Below are 25,574 nucleotides of genomic sequence, written 5' to 3'. Positions count from 1 at the left end.
GGCCCTGTGAACAGCGCACGTCTATACACGCAGTGTGACCATCCCTTCCCGCAACACGCCTGCCCAGCAGTCCCACAATCTGTATTAGTAAGTAAAGGCTCATCATTATGTCGCTGTTAGTACTAACTGTCATGGTAAGAGAAGAAAACAGGAGGGAAGAATTTATACAACTATGATCTGGACCATGCCGTTTTTACCTCTGCTTTCAGCACCTGACTCCACTACGTACGTACTCACTGAATACTTGCTGCATAAGGGAATAACTAACCTTGAATTTGTCCACTCATCGCTCCAGCATCTCAGAAGAGGCATTTGGTTTGAGTCTAGTGACTGGCGCAAATCACAGACACTGCAATCTGCGTCAGTGCGAGGTTCATGCCACTGGGCTAATGAAGTGTTCAATGTGATTTCTGTTTCAAATTTCCCAACTAAATAGAAATCACTCAATTGCCAGTGCTCAGGAAAGGGGAAAAGGGTGGATCACCGCAGAGCACCTGCATCACAGGAAGATAGTTTGGAAAACGGCGCTCAGAGCCGTCATCTGGCCCCCGGGTGTTGTGATATACTGTCTACAGAGAAACCAGATTTCAGGTGGTCAACTCTCTCTCCTAACATAACATAGGAGCTCTCACTTCTTTGTTAAGAAAAAGAGTTGAAAGTGAGTAGCACCCTAGGGAAAAGCAAACAGACGAACACCTCTGAGCAAGTGAGCCGGACGTTGGAAGAGTCAGCAAGGATGGCAGGAGAAGGCTGCAAATGGCATGGGCACCATGTTTGGGGGAGGAACGAGGGTGTGCTCGACTGTCAGCCCCTTTCATGGGCTCCTCCGTGCCACGCCTGCTCAACTGCACAGCTCTCGAGCCTCTGGTCCCCGGGGAGCACTCAGAGCGACCATCTGTCCGTGACACCATCTTCAGGGAAGTAAACCTGCATTTGGCAGGCACCCAGAACCATCACAGGTTCCCCCCACGATCAGGAGCATCATTTATGGCGTCCTCTGCCGCACCTGAAAACAGCTCTTCACAGACCTTGCATTAGGAATCTGTCTGTTGTTTCGGGACGCAGAACTCCTTGTTAGTCGTGTCACAACACAATTACCCTTCCATTCAGATGGCAGTAAGAGGACCCCAAACCAGAGCCCGTGGAGTGTGAGAGGCTCTAGGGGGCTCTTTCTATGTTCCGCCTCTCTCCCTTCCCCCCTTCCATGCTTTGCCCCTGCTCCCCTACCCTCCCTTCCATGCTCCACCCCTGCTCCCCTCCCTCTTCCATGCTCTGTCCCCTCCCTCCCCCCTCCTTCCATGCTCCGCCCTGCTCCCCTCACCCCTACCCACCCTAAGCCCTCCCCAGTCAATCACAGGGCCTCTCACCTCATCAACTCACAGGGCTCCTTCCCTCCTCTGACTGCCTAGAGTTATTTTTTTCTACTGCAAAGGAAACATCATTATTATCGGACTTATTTAATGTTTAACTCCCCCGGTGATTCAGATGGCCAAGCGGGTGTATGCCTTGTCTCTTGGTAGGGAGACATTACCTTTTGCCTTTTTGAATTTCTTAGTGTTCTCAACTGGACCCCATAATTAAGGGCCAGACTGTGGGTAGGAAGATGGGAATCTAGAAATGAAGAACTGGGAAGCTTAAAATGACATTTACTAAACTACTTCGTATTTGGTGATAAATGGGATTAAAATAGAGTATTACCATGATTCTTGCACTGATCTTAATTTTAGTGATCAAAAGATTAACAGATAATGTTACAAAGCAAAAGAGCACACACCGGTGATTGAGGTGATTGATCTAATGAATCTTTTCAAGAGACGTGCTGGAGCCTAAAGACCCAAGAAGGGATAAGATGGAACCTATCACTTCATAGAAGGTAAGGAAAGAGAGCAGCGCAAATGAGCCAGGATAAAATTACAGTTGCTACTTGACCGACCCTTTAAAACATTCTCTATGGCTTAAGTGTTTTATAAACAAATAAAATCCAAAAAAAAAACACAAGCCCAAACACCAGGCGGATGGGCCCATTTGTGGTGCGGGCACAGAGACACGTCTTTGTGCAAGCTGTTCCTATCCGCACTGGTGACTTCTATTCACCCGCAGCCCATGAGCTCCTTCTTGGAAACACGTCTCATGATTTTGTAGCTATGGCTGGAGGCTGGCCTTTCTGTTTCCCTTCCTACCACCTCGCAGTCTCATCTTGTTCAGAATGACATCCGTGATGGTCAGCACGTGTAAATACTCAGTAAATACTGTCGATCACACAAATAAGCGAATGTATAAAATAAGGAAGTAGCTTTGGCAGGTGGCATTTTACAGTGAGGTATGTGGCAGACACAGCTGCGAACAGACTCTCCTTTACAGGCACCTGTAAAAGGTTCTACGTCTGTAATACACAGTTGACCAAAAGACTCAAATTCTAGAGAAAAATTCTAAATATAAAAAATTTCTCATGTAATATTCCACTTTTTTCAACAACTTTTCTTGATAGACAAACATGGCATTTTTATTGGTTTGTTTTTTAATGCCATTCTATTTGTTTTATTTTTTATTAAAGGTTTTATTTATTTACTTATTTATTAGAGAGAGAGCAAGCGAGCAGAGGGGGAGAGAGAGAGCGTCTTAAACAGGCTCCCCACCCAGCACGGAGCCTGATGCGGGGCTCGATCTCACGACCTCTCACGATATCATGACCTGAGCGGCAACCAAGAGTCGGCCATGTAACCGACTGAGCCACCCCAATGCCGTCCTAGTTAAAGTGTATATACATAGGACTCTCATCCTTTTAAGAATCGGTTTCTGAGAAATGTGAAGCTAAAGTCCTGAAAATATTGACATGCCTACCATAAAGAATTGGTTTAATATTTTCTGCCCATAGCTTTAATATTTTCTAAAAGTTTTTAAATGAGGGATCAGCCTCAAAATTGTCTCCCCTCACACCCACAACCATGTAACTGATGATTCAAAAACATCAATACCGATGGCCATTCAATTTCAAAGTCAACTACTTCCACAGTTTAATTCAAAGTGGAAGGAGCCTAGAGCTGGTCACAGAGCACAACGCTACCAGGACCAGCCTTCTGAGAAACGGCTTTGGCATATCCTTCCCGTAGTTCTGTGACTTTCTTGACGTGGAAAACGTATTCAGAAACTGCAGAAACACGCTGCAGAGGAATGTCCCCCGGTCCCTGAGCCCTGCTGTCTTTCCCCATCTCTCTCTGCCTTCTTTTTAAAACAGTGAAACCAGATCATGTCAACAGCAACCCAAACCTGATAAAGGTGAAAAGATCCATTACTTAACCTCTATCTGGATCTGACTCCTTTTTTTACTGAGCTATGATTGACATACAGCACTATATTAGTTTCAACATAATTTGATATTTGTATACATTGTGAAATTAGCACCATAATAAATCTGTCACCACCCACAGTTAAAAAAGATTTTTCTTGCCATGAGAACTTTTAAGATCTGCTCTATTAGCAACTTCCAAATACAGAGCCCAGTGTTCTTAGCTACAGCCAGCACGCCGTATGTACGTGACGTCCCCAGGATGTACTTCACAACTGGAGGTCTGACAGACACTGGAGGGGACGGTGAATCTGTCCACAGTGGACTGTGGCTCAGCAACAGAAAGGAAAACTACGCACAGTTAGACGAGTCTTCCAACACTATGCTGAGTGGAAACTGCAGGAAACACACGTACTGTGTGACTCCATTCGCACGAGCTTTCAGAGCAGGCAAAACCAGCGTGCAGTAACAGAGCTCAGAACAGCGACCGCGTCAGGTGAAGACAGCAGGAATGAGGAGGCGGCAGCCGGAGGAGACGTTCTCCATCACCCCGGAAAGAAATGTTCCAAACCCCACGAGGGTCCACACCGATCCAGCTGTGCACTTCAGACCGGCACATCTCCCTGTGTGTAAACTATATCCTCATCAGAAAAGGGAAGTGCTCTCCCAGCTCACTGACAGCTCATTACCTGAAACGTGAACTAATATTTGGTCTCTACAAAGCACTTAGTATTTCATAAAATACACCAACGTCGCTCGCCTGTGGTGCACATAGAGGAGACAATGGAAGAGACACTGAGCAGAAAGCACGCACTGGCATGGGGTGGGAACCGGCCACGACACAGGTGTGCCTAGCACTTTTCTGTCTACCAGACCCAAAAATGCTTCATAAAACATAGTTTTCAAAGACCTACACTACAGATCGACAGGCTCACCCCTGTGAGGAAAGGTCTGACCTCAATGTACTGAACGGTCCACCCAAACCACACGGACAGCTGGTGGACACTGGGAAGCATGAGGAAGCAACTGCTTCATTGTCATAAAGGTTGAGGACCATCAAGACTCCTGTTCAGGCAGCCTCGACACAGACATATTCCCCACAAGTAGTAACTGCGACTGACAGCGATAGTTTCACGGGTAAGTCAAGGTCACCAGGGACACCAAACCGACTGGCAGGCAGGCAGAAAGCACATGAGGGTCTATCAACGGATGACAAAGAGACACATTATTTCACGTGCATTTTGGTTTTCCTTCTCTGACGTATGTATCTTCCTCCTTTTGGGGAAATCAACACAAGTCGGGCACCCTGCAGACTTGGTTGGGTGCGAAGGTGAGCAGAACCCACGCACACTCACCTGAAGCCGGCCGTGTGCTGCTGCACGGGCTGGTGTGGGAAACGGCCGGGCCACGCGTGGTGCAGGCAGAAGGATGGAGAGGGCTGCAGGCAGCACGCAGTCTGGTAGACGGGCGAATGGCTGGGACACAGAGGTGCAGAATACTCGGAGTGCGGCTGCATGCAGCACGAGGCCAGAGCAGAAGGCGCGGCCGGGCCAGCCTCGGGCCGGCCCTCTGGGTGACTGCTCTGGCCGGCCAGGGGCTGATGAAACGGGCACGGGTGGCAGCACGGGGACAGCATCGCGGGTGCTCTCTGGTGGCTGTCCACGGGCAGAAAGGAGGACTTCACGGTGCCATTGACCTGCAGGCATCCATTCGGACTCACTTTTGTTCTCAGGGCCTCTCTGGGTGCGAGCTGCTGGGTGGCGAGGTCCCCGTCACAGGGCGTGAGGGCGCCAGGGTTGGGAGCGCTGGTTGCGATGCTGCCGTTGCTCAGAACCACAAAATCGCTGTTTCCATTGCTCATGGCCATGTTCCAATTTCTTGGCCCTAAGAGAGAAAATGATACAAAACCAACCAGTGACAGGCAGGCAGGCAAAGATGCAGACAAGACAGGAAAGCTACTGGAAGGAGTCGAGAGCATGGGGGAACCCAGCAGCCTCTGCAAGGGGCCCCACAGCTGCTCGGTGCAACTGCAGAGCCACCGTCCCGCCTGCGCCTCCCCACCGCTGCTTTCAGTCCTTCTCTCCCCGTCCTCATCCTTGGTGTGAAGTATGGGGTAAGACTTAGCACATGTTAGGAGAGGATGGGGACAGAGAGGGCACCAACATCGCCCTGTGACTCTTCCCCCAGGCGTGAGGTGTTAGGACACAGGAGTAAGGACAAAACGAAGGGCCGTCATGAGGGCAGTGAGTTGTGTCTGATTTGAGTAATCTTAAGAATGTCTTATGTCTTAGAAAAATCTCAAGAAAATATGATTTTTCCCCTAAGTCTCTCAGGTCCTAGAATAAGAAGAAACAAAAGAAAATAAAAAGTAATTGGCTAAGCCAAGAATTGCTGCAATCGAGATATCAGACACCATTTTTCCCCCTCAACAGATGACTACAATGCTTAAAAAATGAACATGCACGCCACGTAAGTTGCCAAGAACTTATTACTTTGTCTTCTGTGTTATGTAGCATTGCTTGCACATGAGAAAAATAATAGTATGGTTAGGATTTGCTTGAAATCAGATTTTTGTTCTTAACTTTTTTCCTTTTGCCAGAAGGTCCGGGCCCTTCAATGTAAAGGAAAACTAATAGTCAAAATACCAGTACCATGTTTCTGTCCCGTCAACAAATGAAAGCAAACACAACTTCCTCCCTCCCCACTCACCCACCTCACCTCTGACCACACGCACAAAATCTGGGAATTTGCAGTAAGAACAATGGGTCACCCACTGCCGGCGGTCTGTTTAACCCGCACGTGAAAGCTCACAAGAAAACGGCAAGAGACGGTGTGGTTTGCTAACCCCTCTGGCAGGGCAGTCCTCGAAGCAGATGGAAGAGCCTCCAGACCAGTCTCTCCCCAGTGTCTCCCAGCCTCCTGCAGACAGGCAGGCGACAGAAGAAACCACCTCGGCTCAGTCTGAGCACACAGTCATCCAACCTGGCAGACCTGGGCCCCACCAGGAAGGGCCACCAGGAAGGGCCCCAGGTGCATTCTCACCCAACACACGCCCCACAGCAGGGGCATTTCTGAGCAGAGGGCGCCACAGTGATGCGCTCTTCCAATCTGATGCTGGAGCCCAGAAGACATCGGGCACAAATTCAGCATCATTACTGTATTTACCTTTGGGACAGAAGACTCCTGAAAACACACGCACAAATTCAACATCGTAAGAGATGGAAGAATTACATGGACCCCAAACAATTTCTTTATAAATTATTCTAGTGGAAAGACAAAGAATCTATAAACATCAGAATATACATAAAACTGGGTGCATGGTGACTTCTCTCCTCCTGTCTCATCACTTCTGAAAGTGGTCATGGGTCCACCCTCCTTTGCAGGGACCACAGGGAGGGATCCTGAGTGTCGTAGTAAAGGCAGTTTCCCGCTCTGGGGATAGGCATCCGGCACAGGGCGCTGGCAGGCCCACGTGTCACCGGCCCTGGGGGAGGGCAGGGCAGGCGCAGTGGCAGGCCTCCCCTCGCTTTCTCAGAGAGGCGGGATCTCACCCTGAGGGTGCCTCAGGGAGGTTCGGTCACCCTGTCACCACAGCTTCCTCTCACTGACTGTATCCTCCCTTTTACTAACAACAAAAAAAGCTGCATGCAAATGTCTGAGGGGGCGGGGGCGTCTAAAGAGGCACTACACTTTCTCCAAAGCCAAGTGAAATTTAAGATGCTTGTTTGTAGGCTGAAGTGCAAGGCAGCCTAGAACGTGTAAGGAGCACGACCAACAGGACATAAATGCGGTCACTTTCCAGAGACAGATACTCTGTGGACAAACACTCCACACAGACATCACAGGCTCCTCTCCCCCGAACTGGGATGCACTCCTTCTCTCCAGAACTCAGTCCAGTTGCCCCAGCTCATGGGGTCCGTGGGCCAACGGGGAACCAGCTCCACTGACCTCACCACCTGGAGGACGAAAGGGGGAATGTTTTCTCTGATTTGCTGAGTTTGTTTTTACTGTGAGGTTCGTTAATATCCTCTCAGATAATCTATTTTGTAGATGCTAATCACCACTGTTGTGGAAGTTATGCGGCCGCCAAGTGTCTAACACCCACCCAGATCCTCAAAGTTTCAACAACAAACTGGGCTTTAGACAGTGTCCCAGCCTCTAGCAGCCTTCCCAGCCCCCTGATGTCCCTGCAGACTCTCCAGTTCCCTCTGTGTCCTGTCTTCCGACTGGACGCTTCTCCTGGGAAAGAGAGTTTTCTTTGTAACCAGAATCCCACGATCATTCTCTTACTTTTACTGCAAATGCATCATTAGGTGGTTATATAAGAGCTAAACAGACTTCTGTAGGCCGGCCAACGGGCCTAATCACCGGTTATAACATTTCCCCCCACCGTCGGTAAAATGCAGTCCAAGTGCCAAATAATGACCTCCAAATGAATTTCTGGAACAGAACCTGTTTCTTACACTGGAGACTTCTCCTGATGGAGCGGGAACTAGTGGAGAGCAAACAGTCATTTGAACTCTGGCTGGCTGGTGTCTCAAGTCACATGAGCGTCTACGATTCAAGTTCTTCAATCATAAAATAGAACAATCAAATTGACTAAGGTTGTGAATTATAAACAGAAAATAATTAAAAGCAAAAACGGGGAAAAAATTATTCTAAGAAATGTCTGTGGATTAAGTTCGGTGGATATACTTGGCCAGGAAAACAGCAAAGTTTCGATCTGAAGTCAAGAATGGATCCCACGGCTTTCCAGAGAAAATCTTAGTTCTTTAGAACTGGGGCAGGTAAGAAAAAAAATGTGGTCTGAGCGTAAGACAGAGAGAGCTAAGAGGAAAAGCAGCTGAGACAGAGGAAGAGTCAACATAATAAAAAGGAACCATCGTGACAGATGTGATGCCACTGATTATGTCTGCAGTGAGGTCTAAGGAAAATTCTGGGTCAAATGCAGTGAACTGTAAATCACCCATTTTCCCCAGGGCCGTCACACAGAGAGGCAGCCAAAAGAAAGCTGTTCCTGAGCTACTGTTGGCTTGAGGTGTGACAGGGCCCCATGGCCAGAAATTGTAGTGTATTTTCCTGTTGTCCGTGAACATAATGCGCCAATATCAATACATTCAAAGCCACTAATCCCACACCCCTTATTTCACCTCTTCTACTAGCATTTTTAAATCTCGAGTGCTCTGGCAGTTTGGGGGCTCATAGGGCCTTTGGTCAAGGACCATCTTCTGATTACATTTTAAAATTTAATTTCTTTTTTCTTTGAGCCTCAGGTCTTTCCATGTATTAATCAGGATAATAATCAATGTCCATCTCACAGGACCACCATTAAGGGCTTAGAAGAGGAAGGAAAGCTTCCAGGCTCATTTACGAGGCCAGCATTACCCTGATAGTAAAACCACACAAGGAACAGAACTACAGGACAATATCCCTGATGAACAGAGAGGCAAAAATCCCTAAGAAAATATTAGCAAACTGGGTTCGACAATACATTAAAAGGATTATACACCATAGTCAAGTGGGATTTATTCCAGGGATACAAGGATGGTTCCACACTCATAAATCAGTCAATGTGACATACCACATTAATAGAATGAAGGAGAAGAATCATATGGTCTTCTCAATAATTGCAGAAAAAGCTTTTGACAAAATTCAACATCCATTTGTGGTAAGTACTCTCAACAAAGTGGGTATGGGGGAACATACCTCAACATAATAAAGACCACATATGACAAACCCTCAGCTAACATCATTCTCAATGGTGAAAATCTGAAACTCCTCCTTTACCATCAGGAACAAAAGAAGGATGTCTACTCTCACCACTTTTATTCAACACAGTATCGGAAGTCCTAGCCACAGCAATTAGGCAAGAAAAAGAAATAAAAAGCCTCCAAATCAGGACGGAAGAAGTAAAACTGTCACTCTTTGCAGATGGCATGATATTGTATGTAGAATACCCTAAAGACTTCACCACAAAACTGAGAATAAGTGAATTCAATGAGGTTGCAGGATATAAAATCAATATACAAAATCATAAAGGGCTGTGTATTTATAATGGAAGAATTATCATAACTGCCTGATTGCCTGTTAAGAATATAAAAATATAAGGAATAATCTCTATGCTTTAAAATAGCAGTTGAGGGGCGCCTGGGTGCCTCAGTGGGTTAAGTGTCTGCCTTCAACTCAGGTTTTGATCCCAGGCCCTGGGATCAAGTCCCGCATCGGGATCCCTGATCCATGGGGAGTCTGCTTTTCCCTCTTCTCTGACCATCCGCCCCTGTCTTGTGTTCTCTCTCTCTCTCTCTCTAAAAAGTAAATAACATCTTTAAAAAACAAAACAAAACAGTAACTGAGACATCTAGCTTAGAAGAAACAGTGTGGATGAATCTGAGTTTGAAAGCTGACTCTACTACTTTCCACCTTTGAGAACGTGGATCAAATTATTTACACTTTACAGTATCCACTCTTGGCTCTTCTCAGAGTTAAATTTCAAATGCAAATCAGCACAACTGTCTAAGAGAGCAACATGGCATTCCTAATGAGAAGTTTAAATACCCCTATCCTTTGACCACAGTACTACTAGGAATTTATCTTTTGGATATACTTGAAAAATGTGTAAAGATAAATGTACAGAGAAAGATGTTACAGACTGCCCCACTGTCCGTACCAGCGAAAACTAGAAACAATCTAAATATCACCAATAGCAGACTTAAATTCTGTCATATCTGTACATTGGACATTCTGCACAATAAAGAAGAATGAGTTAGATCAGGCTATATTACTATGGAAAGAAGTCCAAAGTATATCTTTATGTGTAAATAAAACCTAGCTACAGAACAGCCTATACTGTATGAATCCATTTCACTGAAAAAGGAGAGAGGTATATATATATGGTTAGGATACACAGATAGTTTCTAGAAGGACATACAAAATGCTAACATTGTTTCCTGCTAGAGAGCTGGACTGGGAATTTTGGAAGGATGGAGAAGACTTTCACATTTCATTTTCTGTAGCACTTAACAACTTTTGCTATAATTGTGTCTTCTTTATAGTAATAAAATATTAATAAAACAACATATAAAGTCTCTAGCACAGAGACAAACACTGCACAAAAGGTAATTACCATTAAAATGTAAAAACAGAAACAAAGTTATTTTACTTTGAAGGATAACTAAACATCTATTCAGTGGGATGCATTTTACACTATCTTCGGAAATGTATCTGCTGTGTTACAATAACACCCTGCACAATACACTGAATAACTGGTTGAAAAAGGAAATGAACATGGAAGCTGAGGGGCAAGACCAGATGATACAGAGTATTCAGGACAAGGTTCTATTCAGGTTTCTGCAAACACACATGACCATTTGTGGGACCAAAGCAATCTATGAACCAAGAAACAGAACCATGACCAGTTCCACAGGGAGCTGGGAGACACTGCAGAGACCCTTCACTCATATTTCAACATAGAGAGAAAAGTCATCGGAGTTCATGCGATTACAAAGACCACACGATCGCCTCCTACTCTGGTTTGGGACTCAGAAAACTTAAAGCTTTAGAATAATAGAATATATAATTACATATAATATACACAATTGGTATAATTAAATATAATAATATAGTAATACATATTTTTATAATATAAGGAAATTATATTTAAAAAACAGGAAATAAGGATGCCTGGGTCACTCAGTCGGTTAAGTGTCTGCCTTTGGCACAGGTCATGATCCAGTCCTGGGATCCAGTCCCACGTCGGACTCCCCACTCAGTAGGAACCCCGATTCTCCCTCTGCCTCTCCCCTCCTCCTGCTCGTGCGCTTTCTCTCTCTCTCTCTAAGTAATTTTAAATAAAATCTTTAAATAAATATATATATTTAAATGAATAAAAATAAAAGAAAGTAGTATCTCATTGAATATATTATCGTATAACCACAGTAGGACCTGTTCGAGTTATGAAAACTTTATTCATCAACATATTGTGCACAAAATAAGTTACAGGACACAGCGTCACAAAGGATGCAATCAAGCTATTTAGGTGGCCAGCAGGGCACAGAGACATCTAAAGCTTTGCTATGAAATCCTCACTGTAGCTACTTGGAATTGGAGGTCAGGACTGCGAGCACGGTCAGAAAACTGTCAGGTTCAAATCCAAATGCCATGTTGAAGAGAATACACAGACCTCTTCCAATCACCACGATGAACTCTAGCAAAGCCAGCACAACCTCTAACAAGGTGGGGCTCACCGGCTAGAGGAGTGCCACCCCAGCCCCATCAACAGCTCCAGCATTTCACAACACAGGATCCCACCTAACTTGGCCCTTAGAAAAACAGGTGTGGCAGGCATCGCCAGTCCATTTTGCTAAAGAGGACGGGAGATACAGAGTCTCAAATGGTAGGCCAGAAAGCCCAAGGTCCAGGGTTTCAGGGCTTTCTGCTAAAGGACTCTCTGTAAGCTCAATCACGTGTTCTAGAACAACCCTTGGCTTCATCAGATCCATATCACATAACTGAACAGTCAGTGGCAAGATGGGATCCCTAGCGCAGTCCCATGCTCTAGCCTTTTTCAGAGGAGTGATGCTTCCCACAGCACAGTTCCACTAAGTAAAACACAAAACACTAATCCAGTGCTTCTCAAACACAAGGATCACTTGGGGATGTTGCTACAACACAGATTCAGATCCAGTCCACCTGGAGTGGGGCAACAAGCCTCCAGCAATGTGCCCACCCTGCTGGTCCCTGGAACACACAGACTCGGTGAGGAGGCTACCAGAGAATCAGCCCTCAGTTATGGCAAAAGGCACACAATTCAAGCAGCATGGGTCAAGCAGGGAAAGGACAGGAGTGACAGAAACAAAGGCCTGCTGTTCCAATGAAGGCAGATTTAAAAAGTAACACATTTTAAGAGGTTCTAGTTGGTAACTAAGTTTAAGCACAGCTTACTAAAATGCTACGGGCATAGATTTTAATCGTTCTGGTGTAACTCACAAAAATACGGATTAAAGCACCGTGGCCCGTTAATTGGGTGAGACAGTCTTTTTTTCCTCTAGTGGTACCAGATATTAGGGGATGGATATATAAAGACACAGGTACAAAGGCATTCAGTCACCTGTATCCATTATTTATCAAATTTGTTTTAACATGAAATCGTTCCTCCAAAATGGCTTGATGCTCATCCCAAATGACGGCCTCATTTCTGACCACCGGCAGCAAGTCGACCTATTACTACTTGGTGCTGTGGCCAGAGTGTAAGTAGCTTCTCCAACTGCACCTGGGACATCGACAAGGAGTCGTCCTGTAGGCTCTTCTGTAGCGGGGCTGCTAAGCTGGCCTGTAGAAGGCCGCGAATCCAGGGATGTTTTGCCTCTTAAAGGGCTATTAAAACTTTTTTTTGTCATCTCACTGTGTCAAGCACTTTCCTTACAATACCTCTTTGTAGATATTACTAAACCCACTAGAGAGAACCTGAGGGTTTAAAGTATTGAAGTGCAACTAATCTAAATCACACGATTGGGATTCCTCTCAGACCAGACCAGCCCGCTCAGGCTCTCCCAGTACCTCAAGACGCCTCCAGGACAGGGCGGGGCTCCGAGAGCTCTGATAGGACTCCTGGAGGTTATGGATACAAAACTCAGCCTGAAGGTCTGCATGAAAAATAGCCTCTGAATTCAAAATTTCCCAAGACAGTTTTAAAAGGTACAATTCAGCATCCAAGAGTGTAAGAGACATATTTCACTGAATTAAGAAGTGTTTTCCATCCATGCATCATGTTATGCAAATCTGAAAAGCAAGGCTGAACTTTGCTGTCATGCAGCATTTGGAAAATTTCAAAACATAACTGGGACTTGACAGCAAAATCTGTATCTTTAATCAAAGACTCAGGCTTGTGGAGGAACTGACAAGACTGGTCATACATGAGGAAACAGAATCTTCTCCCTTTCTGAGACAAATTAAATTTTCTTGTTTTTGTTTGAGTTCATGAACTTCCTACCACTAAGCTCTCCTTCAACAAGAACACTTAGCAATGTCTTCACTTAATCACTGAGGAGGATTTCATATGTTACAAAGAACTATACAAAAATAAGGCAGTTTTGCTATCATTCCCCTTACTCATTAATGTCAATATATCCGAGGTCATCTTCCCCGAGAGACAGTGGTGCAGACTGAAGCGCCTGTCCCCTCAGCACACGTTCCATGAGAGCCCCCTGGGTGCTACTATGCTCTCCCCACACCACGAAGAAGCAAACTGAGTCTGGGAAATTCGAGAGTCACAGATTCTTTAACAATGAAAACGTAACTATGTTCTAATAAATTTATATTATCAAGAAGGTAGTTTTGACTTATAACAAACACATCTTTGAAAATGAAATCTATCTAATACTTTTATATAACCTTTTATATAACACACAGTCTATATTGATAAAGACATCAATAAACTATAAATGTTAAATGTTTCATCATTACAACTGTTCATGTGTATTTACAAACAGCTTCATGATATGGGAAAAAAGTGTTCTGATAAAGTTTCCCTCTCAGATTTACAGCCAAAAAATATAAGAGCTAAATAACCTTAGGCAGATCTTACGGTGTCACAGCAAGTCTGAAAACCCTGAGCTTGGGAAGCAGTCCTATCACCAGCTGAGAGTCCGGTGGTCCAAGCAGAGACCCACACGGGCAGGCGCCAGGGCTTTCTGGGCTGCAGAAACACCAATCTCCGTTTTCTCGTGTGTTTTATGTCCAATGTGCCTTTGGTAACAGGTCTACCTGGGAAGAGAAATGTAAAATAAAGCTTATCTTTTACATCTGGGATACATGATAGCCAAGAACATCTTTTTGGCATGAACACTTGTCTCCCGAAATTCCTATTTCATGAGCACTATCGCTGCATTGCGGCGATGAGGACAGTTTTCAGAGATCCCTTTTCCAAGTTCATCCACAAAAATGATCAGTCTGCACGATATGCACCACATTACCCCACGCTCACCATACAGCGCCGTCTCCACACATCTACGCCCTTCAAAAAACAAAGGCTACTTGTATCTCTGAGTTTCAATTTCACATGAGCTCATGGGTAAAACTAAGACTATGAAAAATAAAACCAGAGGAGTTTTCTACCGTTATTAGTATCAACCAAAGGTCTTTGACAAAAGCTCTGGAAAGCCCTCTGATAAGGGTTCATCTAACCCAGGAGCCGGCCACGACCAGCGTCTAGACTTGGCCACAAGTCCTGGAGAGAATGTAATACATACAACAAATGTTCACAAAGTTGTGAGTCTATTACAGCACTCTCAACCCTTTCTGCACTTTAAAATCACTTTAGTAATATATATATATATATATATATATATATATAAAATTACATACNGTCATTAACATTTTTTAAAAGCTCCTCAGATGATTCCAATGTGTGGCTAGGGCTGAGAATCACTGATTTATACTTCTTATTAATTAATGCTGATCAAATTGTAAGAGCAACCAATGGTCACTCAAAATATTTAACAGGCAGAAAATATTGCTTAAAATGCAAACACATTTGGAACTGGTACACCCCGTGACATGCGCTTTAAAGCATTTAGATGATCTCTACTTCTCTTTCTGTAACAGTGACGAGTACTTCTGAAGTTCTAAGGGCGGGAACGAGGGCACAGGAAGGAGAGAGCCTTCATCACACAGTCTAAGAGACAACAGGGCAGAATTCACATGCATTGACGTTGTAAAAAGGTGAAACGTGGCATCGCGTGGCCTCAGACCCACGGAAGTTTAGGATACAGCCCATTTGACTAATGAGTTTATTTAACCCTCAAGAAAAATTATGTCCCCAACTCCTTCTCAATCTTCAAAATGAAGTCCCAAGCCCTCGTATTAAAAGAGCATGTTCCCTGAAGTTTTGTACCCCCACCACCAAAAAAAAGAAAAGAAAACACAAGAAAACAAAAGAAAGAAAAGGAAAAAAAAAATATGTGACTGCATTTTAAGCATCTTAAACGTTCCAATTCTTGGATCAGACAGCCTTCAGACACCAGGACTGCATCTTGCCTCACATCCTGACAAATAAGAATTGCAGGACGCTCTGGCCATAAGCAGCAACCCCCCCCCCCCCCCCCCCCCCCCCCCCCCCCCCCCCCGCCCCGCTGATAGGTCTATGTCTAGGCCATAAGATTTCATCTGAAACTACTGTCTCAAGTAAAATCACAAAACAGGCAACCTCGCAACCTGGAGATCTCTCTGGGCCACTGTAGCTCTTCCTGGCAGAAACAGGATCATATTACGGAGCTTAACTGATGTGCTGAACAGATCACAAGGAAGCTCAAAGACACCAGGAATGTTAATACTTCACACATCTCAGAAACTCAAAACTGAGCAGCTAGCTCAAAGGAAAAACACGTCACTGAGATAAATCAAATCAAGAAAATTCTACTCCCACATATTGTGAGGCAAAAGAATGTGAGAGCATTTTTCAAATGTCTTCCACAACGCAGAAACTGAGATCAATCACCATAAAGGACTTGGGTTGTTTGGTTTCGATGGTTAACTGTTGTTTTTTAACACCACTCTTGGAATTATCAAAGCTTTCCCCACAAATGCTTCGTGTCTGATAGCAGGCTGCACACCCTGCTGTTTTGTGAAGTCGGAGCAGCAAATCCCATCTCCTAGGGCATCACCGCAAAAGGGCTCTTTCCTCAGAGTCCAGCAAACAGCGTCTCAAGGGCATCCTTCACTCCACCAAGCAACCCTTCCGGGTCCTTGTATGAAACATGGTTAAACACACCCTTTTATTTAAAGAACTCTGTGATTTACCTGAAGCTTAGGAAAACATCAAATTCATAGACTTTTTGGGGCGCCTGGGTGGCTCAGTCATTAAGCGGCTGCCTTTGGCTCAGGGTGTGATCCTAGGGCCCTGGGCTCTAGCCCTGCATCGGGCTCCTCCCCTAGGAGCCTGCTTCTTCCTCTCCCACTCCCCCTGCTTGTGTTCCCTCTCTCGCTGGCTGTCTCTGTCAAATATATAAAATCTTTAAAAAAAAATTCATAGACTTTTCTTCTTCCTTGCACTGGATCAGTAAGTTCCCTCTTCATGAGAACCTGGGTGTGACCTTCACAAAGCTGTTTGTCTTTACTGACGTTATCACTACACACGCTTGTGAGCTCTACTTGCTCTCCCGCAGGCAGCAGATGAACTGAAGTCACAGTGACCCGCCATGCGGGATCCTCGTTTGCCCACAAAGGAAATCAAATCACATTTTTCACTGAAATAGGTGAAGGTCCTTCTTCAGTAAGCATTTACTAACAGCTACTGTGTTCACTGTGAATGTTTCTCTCCGAATCTGCATACGTGCACCTGCACAGTATAAGCCTGGTTCCTGGGACTCAAATCGATCAAGTGCAGAAATCCAGATGAGGCCAACAAAGGCCACCCTCTTCCCAGTCCTGCTTCGCTAAATTTTACTTGAGTTACTTTGTTTTGTGTTTTTTCCCCAAAAAGGCTGACAGGCTAAGCACCTCATCTGTCCAGTCCTAAACACCCACATGTATTTCCCGTGTTAGGGTGTGATCAGGACTCGCTGTTTTAAAGAACAGGCAGTGTTCACAGAGCCGGTGTGCCAAGGTTGCCAGCCGCGCTCTGGGTTACGGGCGCGGCGGGCGCACTGCTCCCACCAGGCCAACAAAAGGCATAGGACTGGGCTCCCCAGCGGATGCCAACAAGGGCTGACTGGTTCAGTATAAACTACAGACAATGGGCTCAGGTTAAAATATGGGATGAATTGGTGCTATGATACACATTTTCTAGATGCGGTGAGGTTTACATGTTGTTTTCTAAGTTGGTTTGTAGGTCAACCATTTCAGACACTTCAACATTTTTCATGATCAGCACAAACAGTTCATGCTCGCAATCCTATAATTCACATCTAAGATGGAAGCTAGATGATGCGTGGAAGATATATGAAAATACTCTGCCTTATCTGTGTGCGTTAACACAAGAAGTTACAAATCAAGTGTAATCTAATAAAATACTCCAATGTTCGAGACTGGCAATGAAAGCATTTAGCCTAGAGATGTAAAGTGTAAAAATAAATAACACTGCAAAAAGATTATTTTAGCATTTTAAGAGGCAGAAATGTGTCAGCAGACATTAAAACCACAGGAAGCAGTAAATTCACTGTCCACAATGAAACACGCATTAGTTTGGACTTTATTTACATAGTTTAGTGACTCCTGAGGCTTCAAAGGGAACTAGAGTTTTCTTAATTATAAATACTATGATTGAAAATAACCTTCATGTGGGTAAAAGGGACATATTCATTCTTTTTCTTTCAACGAGAATACCTGTTGGAGAAAATTTTACCAAATTGTAAAGTGCTCTCAATTTCTTGCATTATCACCGAAGAAACTCATTTATGGTCAATGATTTGCATGAAATACCTCAGTTTTGACAAAGTTTTTATCTGCTTAATTTCTTTAAAATTTACATTTTACTCTCAGACATACAAATACTTCACAAGTTAAACCAGTCCGAATTTTCCTGCCAGTGGGACAGAAATTATCCATTCTATTTTAAGCAGAAGTGAACAAGGCAGGGATAAGATGGAAGCTGTGTAAGGTACAGACTTGCAACGGGCAGTAAACAAGCCAGAGAACTCACCACAGGGCAATGAACCCACACAGCAACACTGAACTACCATCATCGAACCTGCTCAAGACACTAAAACTTCACTAACCCCAACACTGGACATAAAGGGTAACTATGTAACAGGATAGCGGTGCTAAATATCACTGCAACAATATCACTGCAACAGTATTCACCACTACAGCATATAAATGTACCAAATTAACACACCTACGCTTTCCATTTACACAATGGTAAATGTCAAATGTATTCAATAAAAAAGAAAACACGTACATGCGGCCCACGTATCCTGACTTCCACTTGGAGTGGTAAATCCAATTACAATGCCTGAAACGTGTCATCAACTCACACGGCCTGAGGTCGCACACAAGTTAAGATGAGCAGGGCCAAGACAGCACGCGGCGGACCCTTAGTTCCAAGGCAGAGATCTTCACCAGACTTCTCTCCGTATAGGTTGGAAGATGCTAATACTTTACCATCTTTTTACGATATTTAATTCACACAAGTGAGTAAAGTAATTCCTAGGGTTCGACACCTAGTTTTCTACCAGCTAGTAGTAATGAGAGAAGCACGGATTTTCAAAATCCTCTCCTTTAGATAGAGGCTAAAAATGACTCTCAGAGCATGAAACGACATAAACGACTTTAAATCTGAGGTTTCCTCCCGACTTGCTAAAGAAAACACATTTTAATAAACCCCAGAAACGGCTGACCTTACCTGACTGTGTCAGATCAAAATTCAAACGAACTACATATGATTTTAATGCATTAAGACGCCATTCAGAGTTCACACCAAAAAAAAAAAAAACAAACAACACCTGAGTTGAAATTAAAATTCGATCCTAGAAGCAGAGAACAAAGTTCCGTTTTCAAATAAATTCTCAAAACAACAAGTTCACACATCGGAAGCATGAGTAAATGTATTACCTTCACATGCAAAGAACGGTGCCGGCTTGGTCTGCTCTGCGCGCTCTGCGAGGGACGGCGGCAGCGAGAGCCGCAGGAGCAGCGGGTGGACAGAGTGCGAGCACTTGCAGAGAGCTTTGAATTCCGCCTGTGAGGGGCAGGGACTCTCAGCGTCTGCGCTCCTATAGGACAGGAGCGCCTTCTCCCACCTCCCCCCGGAGGGGCAGGGTCTCCGCAATGCGAACAGCTGGCACACAGGGGCTGGATCTGAGCACAAGGTCAGCGAGCCAGGATATGAAGGTGACATGTAATTTCTAGCCTTTTCCTGCTTCGACCAGGGAAATTGCAACAAGGACTGTTTTTACTTATAACTTCCTTTGATCTTTTGGATTTAAAGTTACTTAGTAGATTAAAGCCGTGTTAGCTGATGTTATTTGCTTGCTTAGGCTAACTTAAGTGTTACAGATTCAGTTTTCTGACACACAGGGCTACTACATTTAAACTAACACAAATAAACACCAACCCTGTTTATTTCCAAGTTCCGGATTCTTATGTTTTTTCATGAATGGCTCTTGAGACTCTACTTTTAGGGCAGAAAGTTCAGAGTTTTTAAGAGGCAAAGTCTTCTTTATTAAAGAGGAAAGTATTATTTAAAGCAGTGATATCTGTTTCCCTTCAATTTTCCTAAGCAAAATAGCAGCTTGTTAAATGACTTTGACACTACTTTTTATAGACTTGTGGCCCTGATGATGTCATTAATTTAAATTCCACAATGTTAAAAATCTTGTAAATATCTGATATCTGCAAACAAATACTTTCCAGCCATTGGCAAATAAGTAATCATTTACTGAAACCGTGAAATCCAACTCTTCACAATATAATAAAAAAAAATGTGTAAACAACTCTTTTAACAGGTTGTACTGATTAATTATATAAAGATAACACTTTCAAAATTAAAGAAGTTAACACCAAAAGCACAAGTAATCAAAGAAAAAATAGGACTTCGTTAAAGAAACTTTCATACATCGAAGAACATTATCAAGAAAGTAAAGACAACTCACAAAAGAGGAGGACATATCTGCAAATCATGTACCTAAGAGGCTAGTATCCACAATACAGAAAACACAACTCAACAATAAAGAGACAAGTAATACAGTCTAATAGTCAAAGTTTTGAAATAGACATTTGTCCCAAAGAAAATGTATGAATGGCTCATATGCACATGAGAAGTTGCTCAACATCACTAATAATTAAGGAAATGCAAAATAAAAGCACGCCTATACATACACTGGACATCCACTAAGATGGCTATAATGGGAAAGAAGGGGGGAAGGAGGGAGGTGGAGGGAGGGACGGAAACAGGTCTGGGGTTCCCTAAACAAACGACACAGGCACAGTCAGGGTGGGACAGTAGTGCCACGCCTAGCACAGTGGATCCTCAGTGTTCGTGGATTCCGTATTTGCAAATTCGCCTACAGGCTCCAGTCTACTCATAAGCCCAAATCATCCTGGCAGAGGCTTCACATTACTTCCAACATGAGTGCACAGAGTAGTGAAAAATTCAAGTTCTTCAACACGCGTGCTCCCAAGGGGACACTGAACATGGTGACGTTCTTATTTTAGCTCATGTGTGGTAAACAAGTGTTCTTTTCTCTATTTAGTGCCATGTTTTTTTCACATTTCTATGCTTTTCATTGGAAAGGTCACTGTTTAAAATGGCCCCAAAGAGCAGTGAGCACTGCTGCCCACTGTTCGTAAGCTCAAGGTGTGATGTGCATGTTAGGTACACTTCCGTCAAGCACGAGTTACAGTGCTGCCGCCCGTGAGCACAATGTCCACGAACCAACAATACACGTTAGATAACGTGTCTCTCAACAGGAACACACAAAACAAGGTCATGCACTGACTGGTTGTCCAAAATGGAAGCAAGGCTCAAAGGCACCTAACCCTGCATTTCCCTGATTTGGTGTCGGCAGCGACCGGGAGGAAGAGAACTTCCGCGAACAACAAGAGGACTGAAAACACTGGTTCGTACAAGCACTTGCACATGGGTGCTCGCTGCAGCACTGTAATCGTAACAGCAAGGAAGTAACTCAGTGTCCATCAGCGACGCGTGGACAAACAAAAGACTGCATGCACACAATGGAATGTTATTCACCCACAAAGATGAACGACACACGGGGCAACACTGACCTGGGAAACAGGACTCTGAGTGAAAGCCCAGACACGAAAGGTCACACACTGCATGCTTGCATTTATAGGAAACGTCTAGAAAAATCAAATCCATAGAGACAGAAAGCAGATGAGTGGTGGCCAGGGACTGGGGGTGGGTTCGGACGTAGGGAGTAACTGCTACCAGGGATGCAGTTTCTTTTTGGGTGATAAAAATGTTCTGGAATTCAACAGTGGTGATGGCGCATGACCTTGTGAGTTTCTGGAATATGGATTTTATCTCAATAAAAAAAGTAAGTATAAAGTTTCAGCCATTAGACCAGAAGCCGTCCAACTTTAGCAAGCGTCAGAATGTCCAGGAAGGCTGGAAGAAGGCAGACTGCTGCGTCCCATTCCCCCAGGGAATGAGCCTCTGGGGCCTGAGTCCTCAGGCAATGCAGACCCTGATGATCTGAGAACACATTCTGAGAACCAGCATATTAAAGACATTAGTCCCTATGTTCTACACCCAAAACTAATATAACACTGTGTGTCAATAATACTTCAATTAAAATTAAAATATTTGTAAACATCGAAAAAAATAAAGGCAACGTATGAGTCCCTCGAAGGTAGGAAGGTAACTTTTTCCCTGTATCCTCTAAATTTACATACAGAAGAGCCAGTCCTGGGAAGAAAAAGAAAGACAGAAGAGAAGTATTTACTCAAGTAAATATATTAAAACATTCGGTCTCTGAAATTACAGGGTGTGTGGATCCCATATCATACAGATGCCAAATGCTGTAAGACCAAAAAACTCTTCAAAAAAGAACTACAATGAACACGAAGGTATTTTACCATTCTTTGATGGTTTGAACAGGACTTTGGTTCAGTTTACTAAAGCAGCCAATCTCACTGCATTGTGCTTGTTGTTGCAAGAAGTGCAAACAGAGGTTCTAGAGTTGCTGATCCATTAATTACCTCAGAAACCTTTAAATTAGTTACGGTGCCACAGAAACCGAACACCTGAACTGTCCAACTCATAAACTTGCCAATTCTTATTTATGTTTTTAACCAAAGCACTGATTGGTGTATTTAATTACTTTACTTAAAAATGTTGGGTCCACGTGAAAACAGACAATATAAAGTACCCCTCTGGTATTGTCATGTGGACATTACTATTTTATAAATAACAATTAGGATTATTTTGATTAGTTTCAGTTTGTTTCTCAATATACTACCTAGAGTAAAAAGCGAAGTGCTAGTAACTTTACAAAGTTCGCATGTTCTCTGAAAACAACATCCTTTTTTTCTGAGGTCACATTATCGGGGTATCTGTCTTCCTCCAGTACTAGACAGACAGAGGGTGTGAGACAGGACAGAGGCAGGAGCTGGCCGGGAAGGCCCAGCACGGGGCACGCCGAAAAAGGAAGACGGGTCTGCTGATTAACAAACTCTTTCACCCTGGAACTAAGTCCAAAACATCGCTCCAGTTTTTGCTGCATTTATTAACACTGCCATCCGTTAATGTCCATGTGTGCCAAACAGCAGGCACGACACTGTGAAGTGCCAGGTCAGCACGGTCATCTGAAAGGACCCATCCAGAGAAGGGGATCATAGGGACGTTCTGAAGGTAATACTCCACATTGTACTTTCATGTTTCTGCACATTGTTGGGGACACACTGAGGAGTCAGCCCAGAGCATGCAGCTGCCCCTCACCGCTGCTACTGGGGGTCAGTGCCCCCCCACCAGCTCTGTGACCTTCAACTATCACCCCCCGCCCCCACATCTACAGACCCCATGCATTGCACGAGATAGTCTCGCAGATCCTTCCTGGCTCTGAGTTGAGTTTTTATGAATTTGGGCATCACTGCAGATGGATAAAATAAGTCCCAGGTTTACTCTTCAAATCTACATTCGACACTGACATAATGAGTATGGAGCAAGACCAGACTGCAAGCAAACTGGAGCAAAAGCAAAACATGGGCTTCGCTTATTCCTCTCACTGGACACTTAGATTTCTTAATGTTAACAGCTTCTTTTAAAATCCCATTTCTTGTTGAAAAGCCTGCCACCAAAATTGACAACTCTTACAAACGGATGTTTTATGACCTTGCTTACCTTCCAGTCTGACATCCAAGGGTCTGCTCTCCATCTTGGCAATGCCGTCTAGCCCTCAGCCCTCACCCCGTCCCACCCCTACCTGCAGTTTGTGGTCGGCACTCACTCAGTTCACTACCCTCCCTGTGCCGGCCTTTCCGTGGCCCCCCTTCCACTTCATCTCCTGCTCTGCTGGTTTTCTCCCAGGTTTGGTAACCCTACTGAAAAGCCCCCAGACAGGGAACAGACACCTGACCCGACGCAGACTCTCACCTCCAGTGGTCTGTTCTGTCCTTGCTGCTGACATTTACCCACCCACCCGTCTTCTCCGAGATCCCGCAGGGGCTGCTGGAAACCTTTCCCGTGCTCCCTACTTCACCCTCTTCGCACACAGTGTTACCTCTTTCATGGAAAATAATGGAACTATTTGGCCACGGGTTCCTTCAAATGTTATCATCTCTCCCTTGAACTTTTTTGGGAACTCCTCCTCATCTCTCGCAGTGTCTGGTTCACTTTCTTAAATTACTTACACACTGTATCTCTGTCACCCAATAAGGGAGCCACAAGCCACATGTGACAATTTACATTTAAATTAAAATTCCACGACACTGGAATTTCAGCAGGTGCCCCGCAGCCACACATACATGCACAGAGCAGGCAGAGTGTACACCCGGCCCGGCCCAGCAGCGTGTGTCAGTCCCCCTTCCCTCCCAGGTCCACCTGTATCCCCCCAACCGAGACAAGTGACCCTGTTGTGGCCTGCTGGCACTCAGGCTGCTGATCCGGCATTCCGCTCCTTCCCAGACAGCCTCTCTCACCCCCTCTCAGTCCTACCCACCATCTGACCAAACGATTCCTTCTGAAATGAAAGTCGACAGTCCTTTCTCAATACTCACTTCCTTTAAATTTCTTCACCTCTTAATGCCCCTGGCAAGACTCTCTTCTCCTTGTTCAGTCTCTGCAGTTCTAATGTCCTCTGCATCCATATTCAACTTTTTCTTTTTTCCTTTTCTTTCTCTTTTTCTTTCTTTTCTTCCTTTTCTTTCTTTCCCTTCCTTCCTTCCTTCCTTCCTTCCTTCCTTCCTTCCTTCCTTCCTTCCTTCCTTCCTTCTCTCCTCTCCTCTCCTCTCCTCTCCTCTCCTCTCGATTTCACTTATTTATTTGACAGAAAGAGCACAAGCAGGGGGAGCAGCAGAGGGAGAGGGAGAAGCAGACTCCCCGATGAGCAGGGAACCCGATGTGGGGCTTGATCCCAGGACCCTGAGATCATGACCTGAGCAGAAGGCAGACGTTCACCCGCCTGAACCCCCCAGATCATAACCTCACCCGACGGAGGCCCCCAGATGCCTCTGAACTTCGTTTCTAAGTTCCAGTTCTGCAGCTCTTGCTGCCTCAGGACATTTCAATATATGTGTCCTGCCAGCAGCTCAAACTCACTAATCTTAAATACAGTCACCCCCCCTCCATGGGGACGCTTGTAAGACCCCCATGGGCGCCAGAAACCACAGACAGTATGGGACCCTACGTAACCATCCCTACACACACACGCTCAGGATGGAGCCGTCACAAGATGTGCATGGACCTGGCCTCTCCCTCTAACCACCTTCTTCCTGTGACAGGGAGTGAGGATGGGATGCCACGTGGGCAGATGGCATGGGGTGAAGGACACGGGCGTGTGACACAGCGCCAGGCCGCCCCTGACCCTCTGGTCACACGTCAGCAGGAGGGTCATCTGCCTCCAGACCACAGCTGACCGCGGGGAACTGAACGTGCGGAAAGCAAAATCCAAGAAAGGGGGGGACTACTGTATAATTAGCTCGTCATCCTCAGACAGCCTCTTGATTTTCCTGTGTTTATTTATCCTCTCAGTCACTTGAGTGCTGAACTTTAACTTAAATACGTATTTATTGAACTCCTGCCCTGTGCGGCATCCTGACCCTCACACGGCCGTCTGCCCGTGCTCATCTGTCCTCGAGACCGAGCCACTGCTGTGCAAGCCCCTCCTCTCCTTCCCAGGCTGCCCGGTCTGCCCTCAAACCACCGCTGCGGCCTGAGCCGTGCTCTCCCTCATTCAGGCAACCCGGAGCTTCCAGATTCTCCATCGGAACATGCAGATCTGGTCATGCTGCTCCCAGTCCAGGAAACACCAGTGGCTGCTCCAGGCACATGAGATCAAGTTTAAAGTCCCCAGCCAGCATGCAAGACCCTCCACTACGGCCCTTCCTACGCAGTGCTCTTGCCAAACAGAATGTGCTCCAAACACATACGCCCACACATGGCATTTCAGTGCTTTTGCCTTTTTTTCTTCACCCGCAGCGGCCTCTGCTCACCTTTCCTGTGGCCACATCCCATCCGCTCTTCACAACACATGACGGGTAACGTACTTCCAAGAAGCCTTCCCAGATGACCTGGTCAGGAACCCTCTCCTCCTTCTCCAAGTTCTATGACCCCGGCATCTCTCTTATGGCAGAGGGAGAGGGACAAGCAGACTCCACACTGAGCCCAGAGCCCGAC

General features: G+C 45.0%; 1 protein-coding gene across 12 annotated transcripts in view; it reads right to left on the bottom strand.

Annotated features, from left to right (window-relative positions):
- DISP1 (dispatched RND transporter family member 1) overlaps positions 1-25,574 on the bottom strand; it is a 130,016-nt gene that overhangs the window by 38,335 nt on the left and 66,107 nt on the right. For 4 of the 12 annotated variants that reach the window (XM_034666568.1, XM_034666569.1, XM_002922390.4 and 1 more), the window contains one exon: positions 4,642-5,170. In XM_034666568.1, the coding sequence (XP_034522459.1) occupies positions 4,642-5,170 (529 nt within the window). Of the gene's footprint in view, positions 1-4,641; positions 5,171-13,852; positions 14,048-18,832; positions 19,334-25,574 lie in introns of those variants that run through there. The other 8 variants (XM_011228898.3, XM_034666572.1, XM_034666571.1 and 5 more) reach the window with 6 other exon arrangements.

This window comes from Ailuropoda melanoleuca, chromosome 8 (assembly GCF_002007445.2).
Source record: "Ailuropoda melanoleuca isolate Jingjing chromosome 8, ASM200744v2, whole genome shotgun sequence".
NCBI classification, from domain to species: Eukaryota; Metazoa; Chordata; class Mammalia; order Carnivora; family Ursidae; genus Ailuropoda; species Ailuropoda melanoleuca.
This window is presented reverse-complemented; position numbering and strand designations above follow the sequence as displayed.